Here is a 27,492-nt window from a genome sequence, read left to right on the forward strand (position 1 = left end):
ACAAGAAATTAATTTATGTTTTCTTTACGCATGTTATGCATTAAAGCCGACATAAGTACACATTGAACTTATTATACAATTAGTCATTACTAAAATGAAGTATTTTGTTATCTACGGAACCAAACTCCTATTTTAACACTAGTATTACGTCTCAATTTACGCGGTTTCGATTTACGCCGCATTTCCGTGGAACGCAACCCCCGCGTAAAACGAGGGTCTACTGTATAGTGTATTACGTAACGTAAATAAAGATAACACAAAAGAGAAGTAAGAATTCACTGCTTACATAAGAAAACATAGATAGCGAGAATAATTGATTTACTAATTTAGACAGCTGGTCTTAGCGAGTCTTTATCACTTACAGGAGAAAAAAACTGAAGACAGTGTAAGATGCAGTGGCATTCCAGGTGCAACATTTCAATTCCAAATAGAATCTGGCTTTTATTTTCAATAAAAATGTTAGCAATCAAATTCACTAAACGTAACAGTTTTTTGCAGAGAGATTAAGTGAAATACATCAGCCTCTAGCTCGGTTATTGTACATTCCAGACTGATGAGTCCAAAGCAAGGACGAATCTGCAGTCTCTGGATGGCGTAACCGGGCTGTCGGTATTTTGCATACAATGAAAAAAACTAGTTTTCTTCTTCTGCATCATAAAACAGCTTTATTTCTTTATTTAGACACGAGAGAAAATATTGTAATTAAGATGTTATACTCTACAAGATATAATTGAATTCCCGAAAACGGATGGAACTAAAAAATTAATTCTTACCACCACAACAGCAAAGCTCACTATTCCTGAAGAATTATTATAAGTCTGAAGTTAGTTTTATAAAACTTGAAGAAGATCCAACTGAAATTTTTAAATTTTTAAATTTGCTGCTGTAAAAAGCCGCAAAGTGAGCGATAAAAGCGCCAATGATAAATTTACGTTACCTTTTTTCCCCCTTCTTTTCAAATCTCGTCTGGTATGTTTATGCCCGCAGACGATCACGATATATTCTTGTTCAATAATTACCTATTTTTGTTTAAACTGTATTCGAGTGAGCTAACGATTTTCGTGCTTAAATTCTTTTTAATTACATGTTATATTCACTGGACTGGCAATGGTCAATACACGAATGTGTGTGAATATGTTCATTTATACGTATAGAAACTAAGTATATACATTGAACTTGAACTATATAACTATTATTTTAAAACTTTAACTGGAATTTTTTATACTTTTGATAACATTCTAATTGCACAAAAGAGGAAATTTTTTATTGAATTTTACGTGACAATTTTTAATGATTTGGAATACAAGTGGTATAATTTTCGGCAAACATTGAGTATTTATTTATTTGCATTATTTTCATTTAAATTTCATCTCTTTAATTTATTTCTTCATTCTGGCCACTTCACTAAGAAAAGCTCTCTTACAAAGAATTAAAACTCGAATTGCGGTAAAGAAATAAAACCACAGTTAAATGCTCCAATAAAGTGTATTAGAAAACGTAAAAAAGTGTTTACATTTAACTGACACCTTTTTTTTTTTTTTTTTTTTGCTCGTTAACCTTTTCTTTTACTTATTTTTTGTAAAATGTTTAGTCTTTTCTAAAAAGAACTCAAGGTTTTTTTTTTTAACCAAAATTAAAAATATTACATCAACTAGTGCTTACTTAAAGAAAACAGATGGCACATTTTAATGAGCAAACATTCTTCAAGTAGGCGTAAGGTAAAAGGGGGAGGGGATACATAACATATTCATTAAAACAAAAAGAAGAAATGGCTTCCTACCTCAATTTTTTTCATGAGCATTGATTTCATTGAGTTTATCAACATCTTTTGGCTGTATCTGAAAATACAAAATGTCTCAGTTAAAAAAATAACAGATGCTGTTGGAACTGAAAATAGAGAATTTAAATTGTAGAATATTCTCAATGTTTTGTGTTATTGTTTAATTACTAATATTGTTTGTTTATTAATGTACGCAAATTAACCTTGTTCTAATGCCTTTACTTTCGGTGTGGCAACAATGTTGTCTAATGTATAAAACTGCCGGTGATGTGGCGGTCAGGAACTTTTGCTTCATTTTTCTTCACACGAGCGTGTAAACTTTAACCATGTTTTTAATTTGTTTTCAATAAATAGTTTTGTTGAAATCTAATGCTGTCTCTCGACCTTAAATTCAGTAAAATAATGATGAAGTAAAAATTTAGGACATTGAATCAAATGTCCCATACCTACAACAAGTTAAATATGTTTAGACTTAACAGATGCTATTTTTTTTCTTTTCTTTCTTTCTTTTTTTTTTTTTGAAAGACAATACCGAGAGGGAAGTACACAAATCAATTAACTAACACATAAATGAATTAAAGTATCGGAAAAATTTGACCTACAGTCAATGGCTTCGAAAAAAAAAATTATAGGGTGATTTCTCATTTATTTTCACATTCATGCATCAAATATACAGGTAGCTATCAAAATAATGGAAACACCTGTGAATAAAAGTGACATTTTTGAATGCGCTTTGTAAGTAAAAAAGAATAAAACTAGATATATATATTTTTTTATAAATAGCAATATATATGATCTGGTAGTATTTGGTAGTTTAACGGGATTTCTGGAAGTTTTGGATTTTTTTCAAGCGAGTGAAATGTCGGACCTCTAAATTTTTTAAAGAGGCCAAATTGTTGGAGCGCGTCTAGCTGGAGCAAATGTAACTGAAAACATCTCAAATTTTTGGCGTTTCTAGAGGTATAGTATCTAAAGTCATGCTAGTATACACACATCGCGATAAGACAAGCTTGGCAAAGCAAAACAGTGGAAGGAAAGAGAAGCTCAGTAAAAGAAACCGACGGGTGTTGAAGTGGATTGTAGCGTCTAAAAAGTGAACAGCAGCAGCAAAGGTCACTACAGAACTCAATCACGATCTTAGTTCATCAGTGTGAGTTAGGGCTTCTTTATAAACAGAACATTTACGGCAGAGTAGCGATTCCGTAGTTTTTTCCCAAGTGTTTCCATTATTTTGATAACTACCTGTACATATAAATACACAGCGTATCCCCGTTTAACTTACAAGTCCTACTACTTTCGCAACCGTTTGTCCTAGACAACCTATGATGCAAAAACGAGATGGCAAATCTAGTATCAGGTGATTTTTTTCGAGATTTCTCTTTAAAAGCCAATATCACTGTCAAGACAGTCTGTAAAACTGACTCTCCTGCATGGATAGAAGCTCTGCAGAAATAATACAGTAGAACCTCGATTATCCAAGCTTCAATCAACCGATGTTTCTGTTAACCGAGCCGACAATGAAGTCTTTTTTTTCTTCTTTTATCTAAATACGTAAGCTCTAAAAGAACGACGTGTTTTATTTCTCTGCCTGCTGTTCCGCACCAAAAACTAACTTCTAAGAAACATAAGACAGATCCATATTTAGAGTAGATGACAGATACTAACTGCACCAATAGAAATTTTTTTGCTTAAAAAATTGCTTGATCGGGGAGCTATTGCCAGAAATTCGGGACTTTTGCAAAGAATGGTAACAGATTTAACAACGAAGATGTACATTTAATAACATGATGAATTTTCAATTTTAAACTAAATCTATTTTCTGGAAATTTTGTGTTTTTCAAAAGCATCTGTTAATATTTAAATTTGCATTGTAAAAAAAAAATCAATTGACTTTTAAAACTTACTACAAGTTATTTTCTTATTTAAGTTTTTTAACTGTAAAACATTATTTTTACATGTTCATTTTTATCCTTTAAAAATATTCTATTGTATTTTATTTAATGCATTTTAAAAATCTGAGATCCTGACATGCTCTTGTACAAAGTTTTCACTAACCGAGATCTCCGACATCCAAGCCTAGGCACCTACGGCCCCAGTTAGCTCGGATAAACGAGGTTCTACTGTACTCACGAGATAGTTCACTCTTCATAAGAATTATTTCAACTGAATTTGAAGGCTAATTAATGGGTTGGTCGGAATTGAGTAATGACATATTTACATATAAATTGCAATTCTCTACAATATTATTTTTAACTTTATTGTTTTTTCAAGATTTGTAAAACTATTGAAAGTTCTCACATTGGTTATTTGAGGCAGTGAGAAGCAAAGGGATGCAAGTGGACTATTTTAAGTTCGAGTAAAACGCGTTTAAAGATCAGATCCTAGGTAGGGTTCATTGTTTTTTTTTTTTCCTTAATCATGCTATACAGCAACACCTACCAGGGCTACTAGTACCATCTCTTGTCTCAAGACCAGGAGAGGTTCACCTACCATTTGTACTTGTTATCTCCAAATTTTTTATTTTGCCACTTGCATCCCTTTGCCTCTCACTGCCTCATTTGATACTCCGCTTACAATTATCGCTTGGTCGCAACAGTTGCATTGATCTTTTTATAAAAACTCTAAAGCATTCACAGTTTTCAGCAGTGACGAAGGCAGAAGTATGTAGTACGCATGCGCAGCTAGGTGATGACGCAGGTTTCGTCGCCGTCGCGTTTGGTGAGTGCAGACAGAATTATAGAAAGAAGAGTTATATTACCCTGTCTATGGCATCTTCCATGGAGAGGAATCCATCCCGAACGAGTTGAATTAGCAACCGGACTTGATCATCTTCAGAACCCTGTAAACCGACATCACCTATTTGCAGACGAGAACCTGTGGAAGACAAAAGAAGAGGTTTAAGATTCGTTCTTTGACTACCGCGTTTCCTCAACTTAGCTCAGATTTTAACGAATACAGTAAAACCTGTAAAGTTGACCACCCTTGTAAGTTGACCACCTGTCTATGTTGACCGCTTTTGTCAGGAACGGAATTGTTCCTATCTCATATAATGAAGGAAAACCTCTGTAACTTGACCACCCCTCTATCTTGACCACCTGTCTATCTTGACCACTAATGTACGCCAAACTTGGTTTGGAGTATTGTAAAAAAACCTTTGTAAGTTGACCACTTAGAATTTTTTAAAACTTTCTTCAGCAAATTATTTTATTTTATTATTTATTTATTACTATTGTTTCTTCTTTTTTTTAAATGTCTTTCCAAAAATGTTTTTTAATGCTTTGATGACAGACAAGCATTTTACTAACTAAACAGCAGCAAAAAGCTTATGCTGCTCTTTATTCTCCAAACTTGTTTTTCATTTGTTGTTCTATTTGAGATAGCTTTTTGAACAACCGGATCTATACATTATGCACCCCCCTGCAACAAAATATGTAGGGTCTCTCCCTAGTGGCCAGCACCAGCAGTGTCTATTTGTAAAGTCTTAGTGCTAGTTTTTTTTTTTTTTTTCTATTTTTGTCTTCAATTTCTAGGGCCGTTAGCTCCTTTAAGGACGCGGGCCCCTCGCACTGCCGATACGCAGATCTAGGTCTTCTAATGAGTAAAGTTACATGTTTCTGGTGCAAGGGATTAAGAGATAGGACAGTTTAATTTTGTCTTTATGAACTGGGAGAGTCGCGCTTATTGCTCTTTGTGCTATAAGTTGTACAAAAAAGGCATGAAAAAGAAAGTTAGTTGAACTTGAGATTAATAAAAAGTATGAAATATTATTATTAAAATTAATTGAAAATGGAGAAAGCCAGAGAAAATTAGCCGGCATACATGGCATTTCTAAAACTACAGTGTCTAAGATAGTTGAAAATCAAGGAAAAAATAACAAAATTATTTGAATGATATTTTTAATTATTGTTTCACTTTCAATAATATTAAACAATGAAAGTGAGTTGAACAGAAAGAAGAAGGGTGAATTACTCAAAAAATGAATACATTGTGCCAAAAATGACAAAAAAAAAAAAAAAAAAAAAAATCATTACCGCCCTTTATAAGTTGACCACCTGTCTAAGTTGACCACCAAAGTACTGCACCGCAAAGTGGTCAACTTACACAGGTTTCACTGTATTTGAAACTAAGCAACGCAATAGCATGACTGACAAATTTTAAAATAGAAGCACAATAGATAACGAGCTGATGTGTGCATCACACTGACTTCCTTTTACACCAATTTAATGCTATTTCCCTATTATTGCAATTTTAATGGGATTCTCTCTCTAACTCTTTAAATATCACTAGCAATGGCCACATTGAAAGCAGATTTAAAAAAAAAAAAATCGCCAAATTTTTCGCCAAGTTGGCGACAAAACTTGGCACCCAAAAGACTGGCGATATATCGCCAAGTGACCGCCAAATTATAACACCACTTGAGTTTGCATCGAAATTAACAATGATTTCCCCCCAAAAAGGTGCAAAAGACCCCTTTAGAAACACCCGAATGCAACCAAAATAGGAGGTGCACATCTAGACCCCACTACGAGTCTATGTACCAAATTTCAACTTTCTAGGACATACCATTTTTGAGTTATGCGAGATACATACGCACATACGCACATACGCACATACACACATACATACAGACGTCACGAGAAAAGTCGTTGTAATTACCTCGGTGATGGTCAAAATGGATATTTCGCGTGTCTATACATTCTTAGGCACTTTTCCGCATGTGGTCGAATCGAAAAAAAAAACTCAACATTCATTTGGGGGTGAGCAAAATGGAAATTAAGGGCGATTTTTGAGTGAAAATTTTTTCGCGAATACAATACTTCCTTTTTTGTAAAAGGAAGTAAAAAGTAGAAACGTGGAGCACGGGTCGAATAAGTCGGAGTCAGGAGTCGTTAGTCGAAGGCTTTAAAATCCAAGAGTCGAAGTCGATCCTTTTTCCGGAGACGGAGTCGGGCTGGTTTTGGTGTGAAGGAGCCTATGTCGGAGACGGGTTATTTTCCCTCCGACTCCGCATACAAGGATGTAAATAGAAGCTTGTGAGGGCTAGACAACTTAGGACGACAGTTTCCAAAACCATACAGAACGTGTTTTGCTCATCTTCAATTTTCACAATGTAATCACAAAATTCAGTCATGATATCCTCGCCTGAAAATTCATTTAATAGATTGAAACGGTCGTGGAAAGGTAAACTGGCAGTATCTACAGAAATGAGTTTTGGAGACATTTGAAGAAATGCGTTTTGGATTCAATACTAACAAAGAGAAATATTGGAATTAGACGTTTTTTTCCGCGTTTTTTTTTTTTTTTTTTTCCCTGCCGCGAAAACTAAATAAGCAAGCGTGTACAATAAAGCCAAAGAAGACTGGATTAAAAATATGGGGAAAAAACTGAAAACTGGAAAATTTACAGTTACTGGCAGTTTACACGGCAGAAAAAACCGCAAAATACTTTTAAGAAGTTTTCATGAATTGAGAGGTGAATACAGAAATAATTTTTGGAGGGAGGACTGGAAATTAAAAAGCGCACCAATCCCCCCTATAGACTGCAAACAATGTTTCATGATAAATTTTTCATGACTTTATTTTCAAATGTTTTTAGGATCCTTAAGGCATAGTAATTTACTTAAAAGTACATAAATATTGTGCATTAATATGCTTTGAACGTAGAGATAAAATATATTTAGCCAATTGAATACTAAATCTCATATAATTTCATCGAGATGCTATAAAATGAGTGGTTTTAATTAGGAACATTGCCATAATGATTATAACATGAAGACAAGGTTACTTCTGATTCGTTCTTAAAACCATGATATAGCTGAGATAACATTTTGATGCTACATACCGTTTCCATTAATATTATGACTTTGTTAATAAACTACCATGTGATTTCTTTCACTTTGCATTTTTTATAAGCTGAAAAGGAAATCGAATGTTTCGCAAATAGCTTCCTGGATCGAAATGACTCTTCTTGATACAGTTATAATTTTTTTTTTTTAATGTTAACTATTGATTCCATCAAAGAAGAATTAATGGATGAATCGTGATAGATATATAAAGTTCCACTGAATTCTAAACCAGGGAGTTAAATGTATTCTGCCACTCTGGCCTTTGACAATTACCAGTATGCTTTTATTCAAATATGTTTTGTGTGTTTTGTGTTATTTTCAAATAACTCAAAAAACAAAAAAAAAAAAAAAGTTTATATGTCATGGAGAAGTCAGTTAAAAATTAATAAATGAAATAGCTAAATTATCCCTTTTGAGGTGGGATAGCTCCCTAGCCCCCCCCCCCCCAAAAAAAAAGTACGCTGCTCAGGCTTGGATCTATAAATTTCGGGCCCTCTGCAACAAAATCTGTATGGCTTCTCCCTAGAGGCTTGCAGTGTATAATTGCGGGCACGCAGATCCGGGATTGCCGATGCTGTATGTACTACAGCATATTTTTTTGCAATACGAGTTTTGATGATTTGACTGCATTTAACAATTCTTTCAAATTATAGATGAATAGATGTTTAAACACAACATCAGTGAAATATTACTACAATACTAATGAAATTTGTTGACCTGTTTCTGAAAGCAATTTTTTTTCAAATCGTGTTGTCATCAAAAAATTATTGCTTTTCTTTGTGTGGAAACGCAAACCTGAGTATGCCATAGCGATGCCTGTTTTCTGATTCTTATTTTAAGACGATTTGATTTCTATTTTTTGTTCACAAATTTTGATAACTACGGTGTGCCCCCTTACAATCATTGTAGATATTTAACTATTATGCTTTTTAGTGGTATTAGTTAATATTGATTTAATTAAGTTATTGTACTTTAAGGGTACCAATCCCATGAACAAGCCCTCCCCCCTGAAAAAATCCCTTAAAACACCCCGCTTTTTTACAATTTGAATTCTCCGCCATGCCCCCCCCCCCCCCCTGCTGATGGGCACTCCAGTGTAATTAGAATATTAGAGTTGAATGAAGAAAGAAATATTTGTGTTTGGACAGAAAAAATTTCAGAGCGCGATGAAATTTAGAAGGGAGGGGAGGGTTTTTGTTTATTTATTGCGTTTTTTTCATGTTAATAGTTCTTTTCTGTGGGGACTCTAGTATTTGGGATAGTAAGCCATAGCTCTTTGTAAAGGGGGAGGGGGATACCAGTGCAAATTTGTTGCTAATTTTTCAATCTTTACCACTTGGTTTTTCTTCTACGATTCTGGCACATAGGTAATTTTTCAAAAACCGGTCTCGGAACGACTCTCAGTTTTTAAATTACGATTTTAGGAAATTAAAATTCCAAAATGAATTAAATATTTATTATTTAAAAAAGTTTATAAATGTAAAACTAGATGGCGCCATCTTTTGAGGAAATTTTCGTAAAAAAATGATACGGTCTGCTTACTTGATTGCAAAACTGCCTTTAAAACGGCACAGGGGAAAGGGAATTAAAATATTATACACGAGGCTTAATTTCTCGCAGAAGTACAGGAGTTTCTATAGCCCTTAACTCTTACTTTTTGCATGTAAACAGACTGAATTTCTTCTAAAATGTTAAAACTTACTTAAAACTGGAAAGAAGTGCAGGAGCTCAACCCTTATTCCAATTAAGATCAGGACATACACTATTGAACTCAAAATCTCAACTCAAGACGAGCCATTGAAACAAAAAAATTATCTATGCAAACTGATTTAGCCACACACAAAATTCAATCTCAAGCAGTTTCATTTTATTTTAGAAGGAATAGCGGAGCGTCCGGACCAGATGTTAACTTCCTCCTCCCCTCCCACCGCCGTGATCGTATAGTGGTTAGTACATTGCGTTGTGGCCGCAATAACCCAGGTTCGAATCCTGGTCACGGCAAGGGATAATTATTTTACTGCAATTTTAGACCTTAAGCTTTTACTTCAAACTTTTTCAAAACTTCATTGCTCGTTCTTACAAAGGAAAAAAAATCGAATAACTAGTGTCCCTTAAATTCAAACTTTACTTTATAAATTATCGAATATAAATACTTTATAAATCATATTTATTTTCATTTTTTTTTTTTTATTTTAATATGCCCCGTCCCCCGTTCTTTCAAAAATTGTTAGCGAATTCCATCTATTTACACAAATTTATTGAAACAATTATTCACAATATCTTCTGACTTTAATATTCAGGACGCCATCCAATAGTTGAATCCATATAAAAAAAATGTTCGTATTCTAGTGCGATAGCTGGTTATCTTATTGAGTTCTAACTATAAATATGAGAGGGCCGTGATCGTATAGTGGTTAGTACATTGCGTTGTGGCCGCAATAACCCAGGTTCGAATCCTGGTCACGGCAAGGGATAATTATTTCACTGCAATTTTAGACCTTAAGCTTTTACTTCAAACTTTTTCAAAACTTCATTGCTCGTTCTTACAAAGGAAAAAAAATCGAATAACTAGTGTCCCTTAAATTCAAACTTTACTTTATAAATTATCGAATATAAATACTTTATAAATCATATTTATTTTCATTTTTTTTTATTTTAATATGCCCCGTCCCCCGTTCTTTCAAAAATTGTTAGCGAATTCCATCTATTTACACAAATTTATTGAAACAATTATTCACAATACCTTCTGACTTTAATATTCAGGACGCCATCCAATAGTTCAATCCAATCCATATAAAAAAAATGTTCGTATTCTAGTGCGATAGCTGGTTATGTTATTGAGTTCTAACTATAAATATGAGAGGGCCGTGATCGTATAGTGGTTAGTACATTGCGTTGTGGCCGCAATAACCCAGGTTCGAATCCTGGTCACGGCACGTATTTTTTATCTTAAAAACTTAGATTTTTTTTTTCCGATTGGTTTTTCAGAAGGAACCTTTTTTTCTTGAAAAGACAAATTCAGTTCATTCAGTCATTAGCTCATTTAGAATCGATCAAAAAAAAAAAAAAAAAAAAAAACCTCGTTGTTAAAATGAAAACAGCAAATTGAAATTGATGTTTAAAAAAAATCAATGTATTTTTCATGAAAAGCAAAACGGTAATTCCTAATGATGTAGAAAAAGAAAAAAATCATCAATTGTGTATATTTTGATTTCACGGCAAACTGCTATGTTGAAAAATAGCATAATAACTGGTATAATATATTTGATTGTTTTAGCTGGTATTAGTAAGTTCAAATAAGTAAATAAATAAAAAAAATAAATAAAAATTGCATCTATCTATTCAAATAAAATGTTTGAACAACAAAAACTACGAAATGAAGTTTATAAATATTCATGCTAATGATTAGAGAGCCCCACTTCCTTTAAATAATGTAGGGCATTTCGCTGTGCCATTCGGTAATATTAAAGGTTAATTGATTTTAACAATATTTTTTCTCGCAATAAACTTAAATGTATTGTGCAGTTAAGTGAATGATGAGGATGTATTTGGGAGGAACTTTAATTGATCAATTGGAGTTTTCATTTTAAAGAAAGTTTGAAGTTGCATGTGACTCGTAACAGTATTTTGTGGCAAAATTACAGATATAAAAAAATATCAAAATCTTTTTTTAATTAATTTTTAACAAAGAATTGGTGTACTGTCTTTTGGTTCAAACAAGCATGTCGGTTGAATAAAGCACGGTCAATCTAACTCTTTAATCATTACCAGTGGCGCACACAAGGGAGGGGTCCAGGGGGTCCGCACCCCTCCCATAGGCCTTACTCTTTCTCCCAATTGATAACGATTCTATGTATTTTGTACAAATGGTAACAACAACTTCAGTGCTAATAAGTGATAAAATAAAATCTTCATATTAAAAGATTTCTTAAAATATTGTGCACTATTCCTAGCACGAATTGCCTGTGAGAAGCAGAATGGTGATTGTAAATGAATTCATCGTAAATTTGTAATAACGATGTTTTTACATGAAATACACCGCCAGCTATTTCTGCTTTAGCCCTGGCTAAAGGGGCCGTAATTTACTGAATATACCATGTTTTTAGTTTTGTAATTACAGATTTCAATGAAATTCTATGAACTTATGACAAAAGTAAAAGCTTAAATTAGTTTGCTTTCTGGTTATTTATTTAAGTACTAGTGGTACCCGCACGGCTTTGCCCGTAAAAGAAAAATTGAAAGGTCTTTTGGTTCGCCTGTATATTTACAAATAATGTATGGTGAATTTTCTCGCCAATTGGCTTGTACCCATGTTACGGTTCCACGTAATGATAATTTCGTATCTCGCCAATTGGCTTGGGCCCATGTTACGGTTCCACGTTATGATAATTTCGTAATTTACTCGTCCATCTTATGATAACTTTGTTCTTAAAATTGGAATAGAAAAAGAAACACATTGAATTTTCAAAAAATCGCTTCAAGGTGTACACCCCCATGCTACAAACTAACTTTGTGCCAAATTTCATGAAAATCGGCCGAACGGTCTAGGCGCTATGCGCGTCACAGAGATCCAGACATTCTACAGACATCCTCTGGACAGAGAGACTTTCAGCTTTATTATTAGTAAAGATAAAAATATTTCATTGAATAATGCTGATAATTTATTCAACAGTTTATTTTTTTACTGTTTTTCGTCCTCGGGAATCGATAAATTAAGTTAATATGTTTGACGGCATGTTGGGTTACGATATAGAAATGGGACTTCCGAAACTGGGCCCTCCCGTTGCAAAATTCTTATGTGCGCCACTGATCAGTATAGTTCAGCTGCAGTAGTGTTTGTTTTGTACCATAATTGGTTGTATAAATTATGCAGGAGCTGTACATTTAACCAAAATAAAAAGCGAATGTTCGGTATTGTACGTTCTTAGCGATCATAATTTAAAATTTTCTGTTACCATTTTTTTTTAATCTACAAATTTGAACGATAGAGTGTAAACGAGGTTCTACTGTGCTCTTTTATTAAGTTCATGCTTTTTTCATATACCTTCTCTTCATAACTATATTAATACATATGTAGGAAAACCCGGAAATAAATGAAATTCTTTTTATGCAGACCCAGAGCTAATTTCACATAGGTTTGGCGATCGTCACAGATCTGTACTAGGGGTGATCTTCATAAGTGGTCTTCCCTTTTGTCTCTTTATCGAATGTAATATTAAGTGCCCCTCCCTATATTTAGTTTTTCAAAATAAGTACTTTTAAAAGAGAATGTAAAATGCACCCAAAAGTGCATATAAAGAAATGATAACCATTTTTCGTTTCGTTATTACAACAAGTTGTCAATTAGTAACTATTATCACTCACCCAAAGCAAGAGGACGATCACCCAAAAAGAAAAGAAAAAAAAAGTGAAAATGACAGTAAGGTTGTTTTCTTCAGTCAAAAGTAATACTTTTAGTCAGTGAAATTGATAGAATAAGCGAAAAAAATAACATGGATACTTTTATTTTCCCAACAGTTATTTTTTCATTAATTTTTTAAAATGTCCAATTTTTCAAACAAGGCGTGGTCTTGATGACGTCACAAATGATGCTCTTTGGCGCATTTTTCCCCGCATTTCCACGTTATGATAATCAAGAAGCGAATTAAAATTGCGCTCTACGTTTGCTATCAACCATATCGTTGCCAATACACGTGAGTAAAGATGCGAATTAAATATTTTGCTCGGTGAATGGCAAACGAAATGGTATTTCATCATTTGTGACGTCATCGGCAGAAGCTTAAACAATGAAGGCACCGATTTAAGTAATTTTTTTACACATTAAACTTAAACAAGTTATTTGAAACATGGTCAGATCCTATGTTTTTAAGCATGCTCTTTCAGAAAAAAATACTCTTAAAATTTTGGGAGTATTATTTGCTACTTGATCTTCGTTTATTAAGCTTAGGGGCTTCACGGTGCAGACTGTGCAATTGAAACTTTTAGGGAGGTTAATTTGAGAGGGTTTTTGATCTCATTTTGAGGAGCTCTCGTTCTAGGAGGAGAGGGTGGGTGCCCCGTAGCATTTGAGGGTTGGCCATTGACCACTGCTCTTGAGGGAATGGGGAGATGGATACCCCTATGCTGATGGAAACCTTTAATGGCACACCTTTAACGTATTCAAAGACTCTGAACGATAGAATTTGAGTATTAACACATATTTAAATAAAATCGTTTGAAAAAATGTGTGATAATTTAAGTAGGTTTCAGTTGGCGTAGCATCAAAGACCTCCCGCCGGCCCCTAAGTCATTTAAAATATCAGGGGTGCCCATCCTCCCCCCCCCCAAGTTCAATGGCGCGAATTCCCTCCCCCCCCCTCCAAAAAAAATCTCCCAACCACCTTTCACATTTCTATTTTTTTCAATATTTTTAATTTAATTTATTTTTTTATTATTTAATTATTATTTTATTATTTTTTATGTAATTATTTTTTAAAATATTTATTCATTTATTTATTTTTAATTGTTGTTCTTATTTTATTGGAAAATTTCTGTGCTACGCTAATGACACACACACACACACACACACACACACACTAAATATATAAATGAAACAAAATATAAACAGAAAAAAAAATAAAGTAAATAATTTTCTTTAATAATAAATCAATAATAAATTTAAATAATGTAAAAAAATAAAAAACTCCCCCGCAATTTTTATGGCGCAGCTTGCGCCATAATCCCCCCCCCCCTTCCCCGTGGCTACCCCTGCAAAATATAAATACTTTATTCATAATGTTAAATTGAGATTGTTTTCATGAACTCTTCCTACAGTATCTGCAATTCTTTCTGAATCGTACGAATAAGAATATTGATGCGCAGTTTGGTATAGAATTCACTTCACCTCACTGTCGAGAGTGAGAAAAAGAACTTTCAAAAAATATTTGCTGCTGCCATCTAGTGAGAGTTTAGGAATAGTTTCGAAAGTAGACTATCTGTTACGGATCATTGCCAAATTAATACCATGCAACTAAATTACAAAATGAGGTGATTTCTCATGAAAACCGAAAGCAAGCCTTTCGTCGCCGTGATCGTATAGTGGTTAGTACATTGCGTTGTGGCCGCAATAACCCAGGTTCGAATCCTGGTCACGGCAATTTTTTTTTTAACTCGAAGTATAAAAACTTATGTACAGTCAACCCTCGTTTATCGCGGTTAATTCGTTCCAGACTTTACCGCGATAACTGAATTTCCGCGAAGTAGGATTCTGTATTTATAAACCGTATATTTTCCTAATTGGAGCGCATAAAACTTACTTAAGACAATTTAAATAGGTTCTTAACATAGGTAGAGCCCCCCAGATATTAAACGTAGCCACCATTACATTTGCATTACTTAAAAAATTGCACAAAATATGAGAAAATGAGATATGTCAGACGTAATAGGTATCACATTGTTAATTATTGGGAAATAAACTACACACACACATGCAGTTCGTACACACTAATACTAATCTATGAAAATAGCTCAACTTGTTCGATGATGAATTAATTGCCAGTTAGGGACCGTATGTGCTCCCGTTCTTCCTCTAAATTGATCCTCATTTAAAGTATTACGTATACAACTTAAAAATCTAGTATTGTTGAAGAGACCGTTTACAATTACAGATGTAATAATACAGTGATTTATACTTTTCAGTTAGTGTTTAACGATTAATATCAGACAGCGATTCCCAACACTTTCTTCGACGATTTTATACCGCCACTCCCTCAACTAGTACAACTACAGCCCTAAGGAGAGCTTACCTTACTTAAAAGACATACTTTGTTATTCTTAAGGTAGGAAACAGTTTACACGAGTGCATAAAAAAAGCTAATTACGAAATTTGAAAAAAAAAAAGAAGAACAGAAAAAACCGCGATGTAGTGAAGCCGCGAATGTCGAAGCGCGAAGTAGCGAGGGACGACTGTACTAGGTTGTTGAATATTTCCATTCTATGGCAATATTTTTAAAAATATATAAATAAAAATAAAATTTAGAGAAAGGTAAAATGAAGAATTATAGAACGGTTTCTACTACTGGCGCGTCAAATTTTCTGATTACCTTCGCTGGAACATTCACTTTCAATAAACCTAATTGGACAGCTGGTTGGGTACTGCTGAGACGGATCATTTCTGTTAAAAAATGTGCTTTATCCAGCATAATCAAAGCAAAGCTAATGGCTCAGACATTTATACTGAGATTAACTAAAGACCAGTTTGCAATTATGAAGGAAATCCAATTAACAAGATCTGCATGGATTGGCGCCCGTAACAATGAAACTGATGACAGCCATTGTAAAAGGAGCAAGAAAACTAAGCGTAAACAACAATAGAGTAGATCTTCATTTTACGCGAGCGTTACGTTCCACGGAAAGGTCGCGTAAACCGGAACCGCGTAAATTGAGACCTAATACTAGTGTTAAAATAGGGGTTTGGTTCCGTAAATGACAAAATGCTTCAGTCTAGTGATGACTAATTGTATAATAAGTTTAATGTGTACTTATATTGACTTTTATGCACAACATGCAAAAATGAAACATAAATTAATTTCGTGTTCTGTTTATAAAGAAGAGCTGACTATGATAGTCTTTTGGAAGTCATTAAGAATTTTTCTCTGTTAATTCTTTGCAGAGCATTAACGCATCCATGATCACTTGCGTCGTTTCCAAGATAGAATCTTCCTTCACTAACAAATCAGAAAGATCATTTCTATTGTTCGGAATGGCTCAAAATTTTCAATGCGAACGCTTTTGGTTGAGCGTCACCGCCGTCAAAATCCTCGTTGGTTTTGATCTCCTTTATCACTCCTAAAAGCGCTTCTTCAAGTGAGTTCTGAACTGTGTGAGTTCAACAACTTTACTCGTGGAAAGAGCTCTGGAACCAATCGCATAAAATGTCTCCAGGGGCCCAAGCTCGATTATTAGCACGCCAAAATGCAATTGATTACGCGTAATCTGCAATCTTTAGGAGTTTGGATTTTGAAAGAGGGGAAATTTTCATCTGTTTGCATTGCCGCATCCGCGTCTAACCGAAACTTATCCGCGTAAAATAAAATCTGATCAAAAACAACCCTGTTGTAAAAATTTCCCCGCCAAGAAAACTTTCAACTTTTCCGCACACAAAAGAAAGCCTTCATCCTAAACCCAAAAACCTTCAGCCTTAAAAAGTTATGATATTTAGTTTGCCCGTCAAGTATCTGCCAAACTATCATCTTCCCTCTTCTCCTCTTTCATCACACCTACTTCCGTTAGAACCTCCTCCCACCTTCAACTCCTCAGAAATATGGATAGATCCTTTAAATTGTTTATCCTGTTTGGTGGGAAGTTTTTCAAAGCGAAGTGTTTGCTTGGTGAGCAAAAAGCTTCCACTTAAATAAATAAATAAATAAACTTTACCCCTAAAGTGCATTTATTTCAGAGACGTAACGTGTATGAGAGTTCTTAGTATCATAGTGTTCTGCTTCAAACACTACTGAGCAAAAATATGCGGCAGTGAGACAATGCTTCCTCTCATACTTCGTGCGTGTGATAGTGACATTAGAAATAAAAAATTCTGTTAATTTGAATTTTTGGCATATTGAATTCAAATTATGTTTTTCGCAATCAGGAGCGTGTGTGTGTGTATGTATGCGCGTGTGTGTTTGTGTAGGCGCATGTGTGTGGGTGCGTGTGTGTGAGTGTTGTGTATGCAGTGCTGTGCGTGTACGCGCTTGTGCGTGTAGGCGTTCGTGTGTGTGTGTGTATGTGGGCATGTGTGTTTGTGTCTGTGTGCAGGCATGAGTGTGTGTATGTGTGTGTGAGTGTATGTGTGTGTATGTATGCGTGTGTGTGTAGGTGTGTGTATGTATGCGTGTGTGTGTAAGTGTGTGTATGTATGCGTGTGTGTGTAGGTGTGTGTATGTATGTGTGTGTGTGTAAGTGTGTGTATGTATACGTGTGTGTGTAGGATATGGATACAACATGGAGACGGTTTTCGCAAGAGGAGCAGCATCGTGAGGCGGCCGGTCGACGGTAATGCTGCAGAGGGTGCTGGCAGGAAAATAAAATCAGCGTAACGCCGAAAACAATCAAATGAGAACAATAAGCAATCGTGATTGCTCAATAAATATCCGGAGCTAACTCCCATTCTGATGGCAGAGAGAAATATTGATCTAAGGCGGGCTTTTGACCTAGGACAATTTTAGTGAAAATATTTCTCATTTTTATGAGGTCAAGGTATGGATGCAAATATATATTATTCAATAATAAAAATAAAATGTTTATATGGAGAAAAGAAATTTATTGCTTCTTAGTTTTCAAGAAAAGTGATGATAAGTAATTATACAAACCGAAATTTGCCACTCTTAAAAGAAGGAAGATATACAGTTTGACGTTCGGCAACGTTAACACTTTCCATTTCGAAAAGAACTTTTAAAATTTTTGCAAGAAATCACTGTTTGTTTCACTTAATGTTTTAAGCACAAACGTGAAATCTAAAACTCGGTGAAATTTCATTTTAATTATTTGATCATTTCTGTTCATTACCCAGGGGTACACCCTCCTAAGGGCAAGAGCGCACCCCCCTTAATATCGAAAAAACCCCAAGCAAGAGCCCCCCTAATGAGAAAAATACTCCCCCCTCCCCGCCTAAAAATGAGAACGGCGCAGTCTGCGGCATGACATAAACGTGCACCCCTGCATTTCCGACAAAAATAAAGTCGGTAATCAGATATTTTAACTAATAGTGCTGCCATCTTTTGAGAGTTAAGGAAAACGTTTGAATTACAATGCTTTCACGGTTCATTGCCACACCCTTTTAGTCATGTCTAAATATGGGCCACATTTGGAATCTTTTGGAAAAGAAATAGATCCTTCTCAAACGTCGCCGTGATCGTATAGTGGTTAGTACATTGCGTTGTGGCCGCAATAACCCAGGTTCGAATCCTGGTCACGGCAAGTATTTTATACTACAAAGTATTGAAAATGGAATAGTCAGCTTACTAATTACTGTAATTTACTAATATCAAATTTTTTGCAGAAATTATTTCAAAACCTAATATTTGTACTAAACGAAGACAACTTCAACTATATATGATGGCGTAAAAAGTCAGAGTGTCTGCTGCGAGAAGCTTCAAGGTAGTTTTTCTTTAAATATACGGATGTTTTTCGAGCCACGTGTAGCGAATGAAGAAATAGCAGACAGAAACGAAGGTTTTTTTTCTTCATTTTTTTTCAATTGTTTGCACGAATTTGGACGAGACAAGTCGTTTTAAGGGGTTGGTGGCAGATGAATCTGCCAAATGACTCTGAGAAATGAAACGAATTTATTTATGTTTGTGTATCTGCACATGTATTTAACTGTTACTCTTATTTAGCAATCCCAAATTGCTTATTACTTTCATTTGACTGTTGAATGATGTCTTTTGATTCCCCCCCCCGCCTCCCTTTGCAGCACCAAAGTTTACCGGCCCCTCCCGACGCTGCTCCTCTAACGAACAAAGTCTCCAGGTTGCGTCCATATCCTACACACATGCGAATACGTACACACACACATACACACACACGCGCGCGCGCGCACGCCTACATGCATGAACTCGTACAGACACGCGCATACATACACAAATACACACACACACGAACGCCTACAGACACACGAGCGCTTATTCACACACGCACGGGCATACACACCCACACGTGAGTATATACATACAAACGCGAGCGTAACTATTCCACGTTATGATAATTTCGTATCTCGCCAATTGGCTTGTGCCCATATTACGATTCCACGTTATGATAATTTCGCAATTTACTCGTCCATCTTATATTTCTGTTCTTAAAATTGGAATAGAAAAAGAACAAAATCGAATTTTCGAAAAATCGCTTCGAGGTGCACACCCCCATGCTACAAACTAACTTTGTGCCCAATTTCATGAAAATCGGCAAAACGGTCTAGGCGCTATGCGCGTCACAGCGATCCAGACATCCTAGAGACATCCAGACATCCTCCGGACAGAGAGACTTTCAGCTTTATCATTAGTAAAGAAAACGAAATACAAGTATTTTACTTGTAAACAAAAAGAAACTGGCAACAGATTATTTTTTAAAACACTGAGATTTCTTTCCTTCTGAGGAAATTGTTGTCTATTGCGTGAATAAAGGCTTTAGTATTGTTAATTCTGGTAGAATACGTTATAATTCAAGTTCTATACTGTCGTGGGAAGGTAAAGCACAGCATAAGCAAATTTTTCATTTTTTAAAAAAGCATTTTGTCATCTATTTAACTTAAGCCTTATCATACAAGCTTACTTATTTGGTTTTTGCTGAAAATAAAGCACGAAAAAGACGTGAAATTTTAACGTTCCCTTGTGTGGGATCCAAAACGTGTTTCTTCAAATACGAGTATCTCAAAAACTCATTTCAGTAGACACTGCCCTTTACCTTCGCACGGCAGTGAATAGCTTGGAAATTCTAAACAAATTTCATCAGATGCAGAAAATTTCGTTCTTTCAATTGCTAGGCTTAAATGTGCGAGTAAGTTTTCACTATTAAAATTGCGAAAGGTGCTAATTCTCACGGTTTTTAACTAATATCTTTAGTAGTTAAAGTCATATAAAAATGAGGCCTAACTATGATCACTATCCAATCAAGTCTCCTTTTAAAGAACAAAACGCAGAGAAACTCTGTGGTGTATCAAATTAATCAAACTGATAATATCGTACATCTCCCCAAGAACAGAGCAGCAGATTAGGATAGATTCAACAACAGTGACAAACTTTGTCTTACTTGCAGTGTTACGTAATATAGTTTAGTGTATTAATTAGGATAGTGATGTCTTTTGTACAGGGCCGCAGAAAGTCAAGGCGGGCCCCATGTCAGTTATATCGCCGAGCCCGCTCCCCACCCAAAAAAATGAAAAAAAGGAGAAAAAGAAAAGGGGAAAAGAAGAAAAAAAAAGGGGGGGGGAGAGAAAAGAAAAAGGAAAAAAGAAGACAAAAAAAGGGGGGGGGGGAGAAAAAAATCAAAACTGTTTACTAGAAAACAATTAATTTCATTTTAAGTGCCACAACAGTAAATACCAAAGAGTAAATTTTACTCAATCTCTACGTTTTCTCTTATTCGGAGCCCCCCCCCCTTTTTCTTTCTTCCTTTCTTTTCCTCCTTTTTTTTTTTTTTTTGCCTCAGTGTCTCCGCCCCTTCCGACTAGGCTGACATGGCCTCTCGTCGGACCTGCTTTTGTACTGCAAACGTTCTGAATGATCCTTTTCCATTAACCATGAAGAACAAGCTTAGGTGCAATAAAGAAGCTTTAACATTATCAAACTCTGATCATTCATTTAGGAGCTTTTGCGCGGAGTGTTAAAAACAGCTTTAATAAGCATATCCGATCAAAGAAGACCCGATCAACAAAGCACATCCAAAAAAAAGCCAATTTTGTTTTGTCGGATGTTCTTTGTATTGGGTGCTCGTACCTCGCCCAACTTGTATCATTGCTGCTGCTAACGGACATTTTGAATCACCAAAAATTGTTCCCCGAATTTCTTTATTTCTGATGTTTCTGTGTGTCATCATTATTGTCATCTATATCACTAACATTAGCGTAGTAAAAATGTTACATATTTGCACTTCATTCTTTTACACTGTCAATAATAAACGGCCCAATTGTTTAAGATAACCACAATGAACTGAACAAGAATGACTAAATATAACATGTGAAATTAATTGATACCGATTATTGATTGATATTAATTGATATAATTGTTTTTTTTTTTATAAAGGTATAAAAAATTGTTTGTTGACATTGGTTCTTGAAAAAATGTGTAAAAGGGAAGTGTTGGGAAAATGCAAATACAAAAACTTTAGCACCCCCTTTCCCCTGTCGGTTTATTTGAAATTAAAATGTTCATTAACCAATTGAAAATCTAGCAACGTTTGTAATAATTTCGATTTCAAGTAATATATTCGAATTCGCAAATTTTACGTTTCCATTGACGGGACAAAGTATCTGATTTTTTCTCATAACTGATAGAAATGAGCTTTAATTTTTACAATATAAAGCAAAACTTATAAAATTGTCTACACTTTTTTTGAACAACGTGAATTCTAATTATTAGAAAGAGGCAAGACTTATTGCAGAACAGAAAATGAAATTTATTGTAAATTAAGGTCATAAAAATATTCCTATTTCACCTTCCTTTTTTGAAAATATGATATTTCAAAAACGAACTGAAGAGCATAAATGATTAGAAAAACCATTGGTTTTGATTTCAGTTAATCTTGTTCAATCAACTTTCATTCAATCGTAAACAGCAGAGCTATTATTTTCAAAATGATTTAGTGCTGCCATCTGTGAATGATTAAAGTAAACAAAACTGCTAATGCAGAGTTTTACGGTTCGTTGACACACCCTTCCTGTTAGAGAAATTAGAGCAAGGATCGGATTTCTCACGATAAGTAGATCTTGAGAAATCGTAGCCGTGATCGTATAGTGGTTAGTACATTGCGTTGTGGCCGCAATAACCCAGGTTCGAATCCTGGTCACGGCATATTTTGCTTTTTTGCTCGAACCAAAGTGGGAAAAAAAGGAATACTCAAGTACTAATTTTATTTAATACTGTACTAAGAAAAAAAGTACCCAACGCTCAACATCCAGTAGCTATCCTCTGGAATTTAAATTGTGTTTTTGCCAATAACGAACTGCATTTAGGACCCTACTCGTTGGGTTTCTTGTTTCTACAAATGGATCCTATCACAATGACAATTGTCAATTGCGAAAAACATAATTTTAATTCCAAATGTCAAAATTTAAATCAATACCAGCGGCTCGATACTCAGATCTGGATACTGTTTTTGTCTAAAGAGGATTGTGTAAAGGCATGCAGTCTTTAGCATTAGTTTGAATTTTGACATCTTGAATTCAAATTATTTTTTTTCTCAATCACGAATTACGATAGGGCCCCTACTCGTTGGGTATGTTGTTCCTACTAATTACAAATGGTTCCAATTGATATCATATAATCATGAAAAACTTTTTTTGAATTGAAAATGTCAAAATTCAAGTGAATGCCAGGGATTGGGATGTTGGATGTTGTGTGCTTTTTCTGTCTAAAGATGATTGTTTTAAATCGAGAGGGTCGGGTATAAATAAAATCCGGGTTGACATGAAGGAGGACGAATAGCCGACGATTGGAGCTTATTAGTGGTAGTGGGGGGAGGGGGGGGTCAAGAAAAAAAGAAAGAAAAATACAACTAAAAGCAATGGGACTTTTAACAGCAGTCAAAAATAAAAAGATATAGAAAAAAGTACAACATTTTGTTCGGGCTGAATTTGGGAATATTGAAGCAGATAAGTGGAAATTGATGTACTGTTCAACAACGGATTATATGGAATTTCCAAACGTCCAGTTAAAATGAGTCTATCTGAATGAGGAAGAGAAGTAAAAATTTGATGTGCGTGTTCCACTCATTTGAGTGAGACTCTGCTTAATTTAGAGGCTAACATACATCTGAAAACGCCGACATCCCTAAAAACTAATAGATGAGTCCATTTCCGCCTGTAAACCGGATGTTTTGCTTTCCATACGATCCGTGGTCAGACAGTAACATTTTAACTCACGTTTTTCTTAAGATTTTGATGAATTTTGTACACAATAACTTTCCCCGAAGAAACACTAAGACATGAATTAGGCTTTCATTATTTACGCCGAAATATTTTGGGCTGCACAAACACTTAGTAATAATTTCTTAAACAAGTATGACTCGTTTAAGTAAAACAATTGATTTACTAATATCTAAACTATCTTTATCTTTACTAATAATAAAGCTGAAAGTTTCTCTGTCCGGATCTCTTTCTGTCTGTCAGGATCTCTGTGACGCGCATAACGCCTACACTGTTTTGCCGATTTTCATGAAATTTGGCACAGAATTAGTTTGTAGCATGAGGGTGGCACCTCGAAGCGACTTTTAAAAAAATCGATTTTGTACTTCTTCTATTCCAATTTTAAGAATATTTTCCCGAGCAAAATTATCATAAGATGAACGAGTAAATTACCAAGTTATCATAACGTGGAACCGTAACATCGGCAAGCCAATTGGCGAGAAATTCATCATACATTATTTGTAAATATACAGGCGAACCAAAAGACCTTTTAATTTTCTATTGCGGGCAAAGCCGTGCGGGTGCCACTAGTGAATACATAAACTAAACTTTATTGCGTGTGCTAAATAATGTTTCGTAAACTAAAATACAAAGTAAAACAACTGAAAATTATGACATTTCTGCTTTTTTTATAATTCCTATTAGTGGTTTCTAAATTATAAAGTAAAATAAATAAATTAACCATTAAAGTGGGTTTTTCGCCTCCCGACTGTTCCCCTATCCCCCCATTCTCCGCCACTGATATTAATTACTAGTTTTCTTTTTAGAATGTTACAGAAGTGTAGTTAAATTAATTAAAAGCCCAAGCCAAGTGTGAAAGAGGTTTATCGGGAGTTAGAAAACCGATGTTGATATACAGGAGAGTAAAGGTTCATTTAGCTCTGGACAAATTTCTTCTTTCTTGTATTCTGTGTGTGTGGGGGGGGGGGGGACGTTTCTAAGGACATATCATCTTGTTCTTTCATCTGTATTCAAGCTCAATTTTTCTTTTCATTATTTTTGGAAAGGAGAGAGGGTTTTTGACGATTATGTGATTTGACACATTTGATCAAGTAAAGTATAACAAGATAAAATAATTCAAAAACCCAGCATTGTACCGCCACTAGTAACGAACTATTACGATAGCTGTATTTAAAAAAATATTTTACGCTTTATTGAGCCTATTGACGGAGTAAAATTAGAAAAGGTAAGACTTAAAAAATAATAATTAAAAAAAAATAAACAAATAAAAAATAAAAAGAAAGAAAGAAAGGGGGAAAAAAGAGAAAACTGTAAACCACAACAGTGAATGTGATTGCATTAATATATTGCATGTGGCGACAATCAAGTTTTTACTTATTTCATTTAAAAAGTTCCCATCTGGCATATAAATTTCAGTTTTCTAAAAAAATTAGCCATCGACACTCATAGCCAGAATTGTGGAAATGTTGAAATCATCATAATTCCTGACTTTTACCTGAAGACATTTACCATTTTCGGATATTTTAAGTTCCTATCTAATATCTAAAGATGTGATGTTTTAGTTATGGAAAGTGGAAGCAATTAAAAATAAAATTATTTATATTGTGCAAGAGAAAGCTTTAAAATATCTTTTCAGTTCTATCTTTCTGATTCTGTATGAAGTATTCATGATCTCGTCGTCAAAACCATCTACGATCGTCAATTTTAATTAAAAAAATAAATAAAAACTTCATTTTTTATACGTGAATGTTTAGCTATAGTGGTTTAGCAGAGCAGAATTAAATAAACCGCGGTAGTGCTGCCATCTTGGAATAGATATAAGAAACTATCTTCAAACGCGAAAATTTTATGGTTCATTGGCACACCCTTTCCTGTTAACGAAATTGGAGCAAAAGTTTTGTTTCCAAGATAAGTAGTCGCTAAACTGTCGTCGCCGTGATCGTATAGTGGTTAGTACATTGCGTTGTGGCCGCAATAACCCAGGTTCGAATCCTGGTCACGGCAAATTTTTGTTTTAATCGCAAATACTTAAAAAAATACTGATTAGCTTAAGGAGAGCCATAAAAAAAAATTGGGTAAGTTTTTAAAATTTTCAGTTTTGCAAATATTGACAACCTATATTGTGTATTACAATGAGCTTATATGCATGACTGATTGCAACTTTATACAAAGAATGTGACGACGAATAGGGGTGGTCTATAAATGATATCCCTCTTTTTTCAACAAATTTGTCCCCAATCTCCGCTGTGTTTTACACTTCACCATTCTCCTCCCCCCCCCTTTGTCACACATCCTGCTGTTTCTCATAGGCAGGAATTACATTTCTTCTGTAGTCTCTACACATTTTCTGTCGTTGACTCTGTATCAGTAACTGAAATGCTTAAAAATATTTACTCTGCATTTTACCTCCATTGGCTAACGTACAAAGGAGAAAAAAGCAAGAAACGCTTTAGATGAAAGATATATCTTGTCGCTAACAGAGGGTTGTCTGGTCTCTCCAACAAAACTTTAAACATTGAATTGATACGAGAAGAAATTGGTGGTGTTTAAAATTGGTCGTTAAAGGAGGTGGTCGTTGTATAGAGGTTGCCGGGTATTAAAGTTGAACTGTATTTATTCATTTATTTACTTCTATGTATCTGTTTTTATTTATTTCTTTACTTATTTGAAGCCAAAAGTATGGGAATCATTTGTTAGAAAACGTAAACCGAATATTAATAACTAATTTTATTTAAATTTTTCACACAAGATTTTAGGAGAGGCCAGGACCCTCACGGCTCCTCAGTTATATACGTCCTTGCCTGCAACATTCAGACGGTGAAGGTGAAGTTAAGTCGTACCTTTCATTTATCGCCAAGTCTTTAAATTTGGCAACTTTTCTTAAAACTTCGGCCAAATTTGAGACCATATATCTCAATAACGGGGAGACGAGGGCAAGTAATGCGTCAAAAAAATATTTCACTACATTCTTTCGATTACTACCTGTTCATTTATTTTTTCATTGTTACGCAATTCGTGTGATCCCTAGGAAACAAAGCCGCACTCTAGTGAGCTCCCGTCAAAATATCCCTGCTTCTACTCTGAGATCAATGTTAGAAAGCAGGTTGTTTACAAAATGAGCTATTTGATACTCTAAATTGATTAGGATTCAGAAGTGGTGTGCATGAAAGTCAGCTCCATTCCCTCAAACAAGGTTTTGTTATGAAATATTATAACTATATAAAATGAGTCACTAAATCCATTGATGTACTGAAATTTCAACTTTGTTAAGGCACTAATTTTCACGAATTCAACGCCTTTTTCTATATATTACATACAGAAGAAAGTAAAAATACAAAAATTATTTTTTACACCATTTCCCACACAGCACACTCGTCTATAAAACGACTATTTCTCGTCTAAACTCATTTAAAACTCATCTATACTCATCTACATCTACAGGTGATATCTATTCTACGACTAATAAACGTTATTTCTAGATGTTCTATTAAACGTCTATAATTGGACGTCGATTAGTTATCCTTTACAGATGTAAATTAGATCATCCACAAGGGTCGTTTACTAAACGTCGAATAGAAGTGTCCAGTAGAATCAACACAAACAGTAATTGGTGAGAGCGGATTGCGGTGGTGCTAATTGCTGCGAAAAGTGAATTAAAAATAGTTTATAGTTCATAGAACAACGATTAAAGGGCTAGAACTTTATTTTAAAAAAAAAGAACAATGATGATATTTATAATTTATTGACATGTTTGGCAACACTTGTTGCTATGTTATTTGTGTTGAAGCATGTGCTCCAACGTACATTGAGCAGCACCGCTTTTTACTTCTGATATTTTTAGCGTCTGTTTTGTAGCGCCTTGATTTCGGTAAGCTTATTCATCTTGTTGATGATTTCTGTTTCAAAATGATATATGGAAATAAGACTGTTGGATAAAAAGATAAGCTTGCACACATGAAAAATTGGAAATAAGGTTTTAAGTTTAATAGTGTAATTGCAATAAGTACTAAAAAATTGAACTGGCAGATTAGACGTCGAACCTTGATGTCTCGAACCTCCTTATCTCGAACCCTTGCAGTCACGTAAAAACATTTTTCCCCTGCATTTTCTATAAAAACCCCAATGTATTTTCCATAGTTATCTCGAAATTTATTTTTCGAAACCCTTGATATGTCGAAATTTTTGCTTGAAAGCAAGTTTCAGTTGTCGTTTTTCTTGGGAAATTTTTGTAGTAAAACCAGTTCCAGGGACCAG

General features: G+C 34.6%; 1 protein-coding gene and 7 non-coding genes across 8 annotated transcripts in view; 7 read left to right on the top strand and 1 right to left on the bottom strand.

The window, feature by feature from the left end:
- Positions 1-1,781: 1,781 nt before the first annotated feature.
- The window catches only part of LOC129219878 (uncharacterized), a 430,493-nt gene continuing 404,782 nt past the window's right edge, over positions 1,782-27,492 (bottom strand). Inside the window, exons 7-8 of the mRNA XM_054854190.1 lie at positions 4,539-4,654; positions 1,782-1,838 (exon numbers count right to left, since the gene is read on the bottom strand). Coding sequence (XP_054710165.1) covers positions 1,782-1,838; positions 4,539-4,654 — 173 coding nt within the window. The remainder of the gene's footprint in view (positions 1,839-4,538; positions 4,655-27,492) is intronic.
- Positions 9,555-9,626, top strand: Trnah-gug (transfer RNA histidin (anticodon GUG)). Its single transcript has one exon. It is a non-coding gene; the product is annotated as a tRNA-His (tRNA).
- On the top strand, positions 10,022-10,093 carry Trnah-gug (transfer RNA histidin (anticodon GUG)). Its single transcript has one exon. It is a non-coding gene; the product is annotated as a tRNA-His (tRNA).
- Positions 10,490-10,561, top strand: Trnah-gug (transfer RNA histidin (anticodon GUG)). The gene has a single exon. It is a non-coding gene; the product is annotated as a tRNA-His (tRNA).
- On the top strand, positions 14,689-14,760 carry Trnah-gug (transfer RNA histidin (anticodon GUG)). The gene has a single exon. It is a non-coding gene; the product is annotated as a tRNA-His (tRNA).
- Positions 18,507-18,578, top strand: Trnah-gug (transfer RNA histidin (anticodon GUG)). The gene has a single exon. It is a non-coding gene; the product is annotated as a tRNA-His (tRNA).
- Trnah-gug (transfer RNA histidin (anticodon GUG)) lies at positions 22,094-22,165 on the top strand. The gene has a single exon. It is a non-coding gene; the product is annotated as a tRNA-His (tRNA).
- Positions 25,171-25,242, top strand: Trnah-gug (transfer RNA histidin (anticodon GUG)). The gene has a single exon. It is a non-coding gene; the product is annotated as a tRNA-His (tRNA).

This window comes from Uloborus diversus, chromosome 1 (genome assembly GCF_026930045.1).
Source record: "Uloborus diversus isolate 005 chromosome 1, Udiv.v.3.1, whole genome shotgun sequence".
NCBI lineage: Eukaryota > Metazoa > Arthropoda > Arachnida > Araneae > Uloboridae > Uloborus > Uloborus diversus.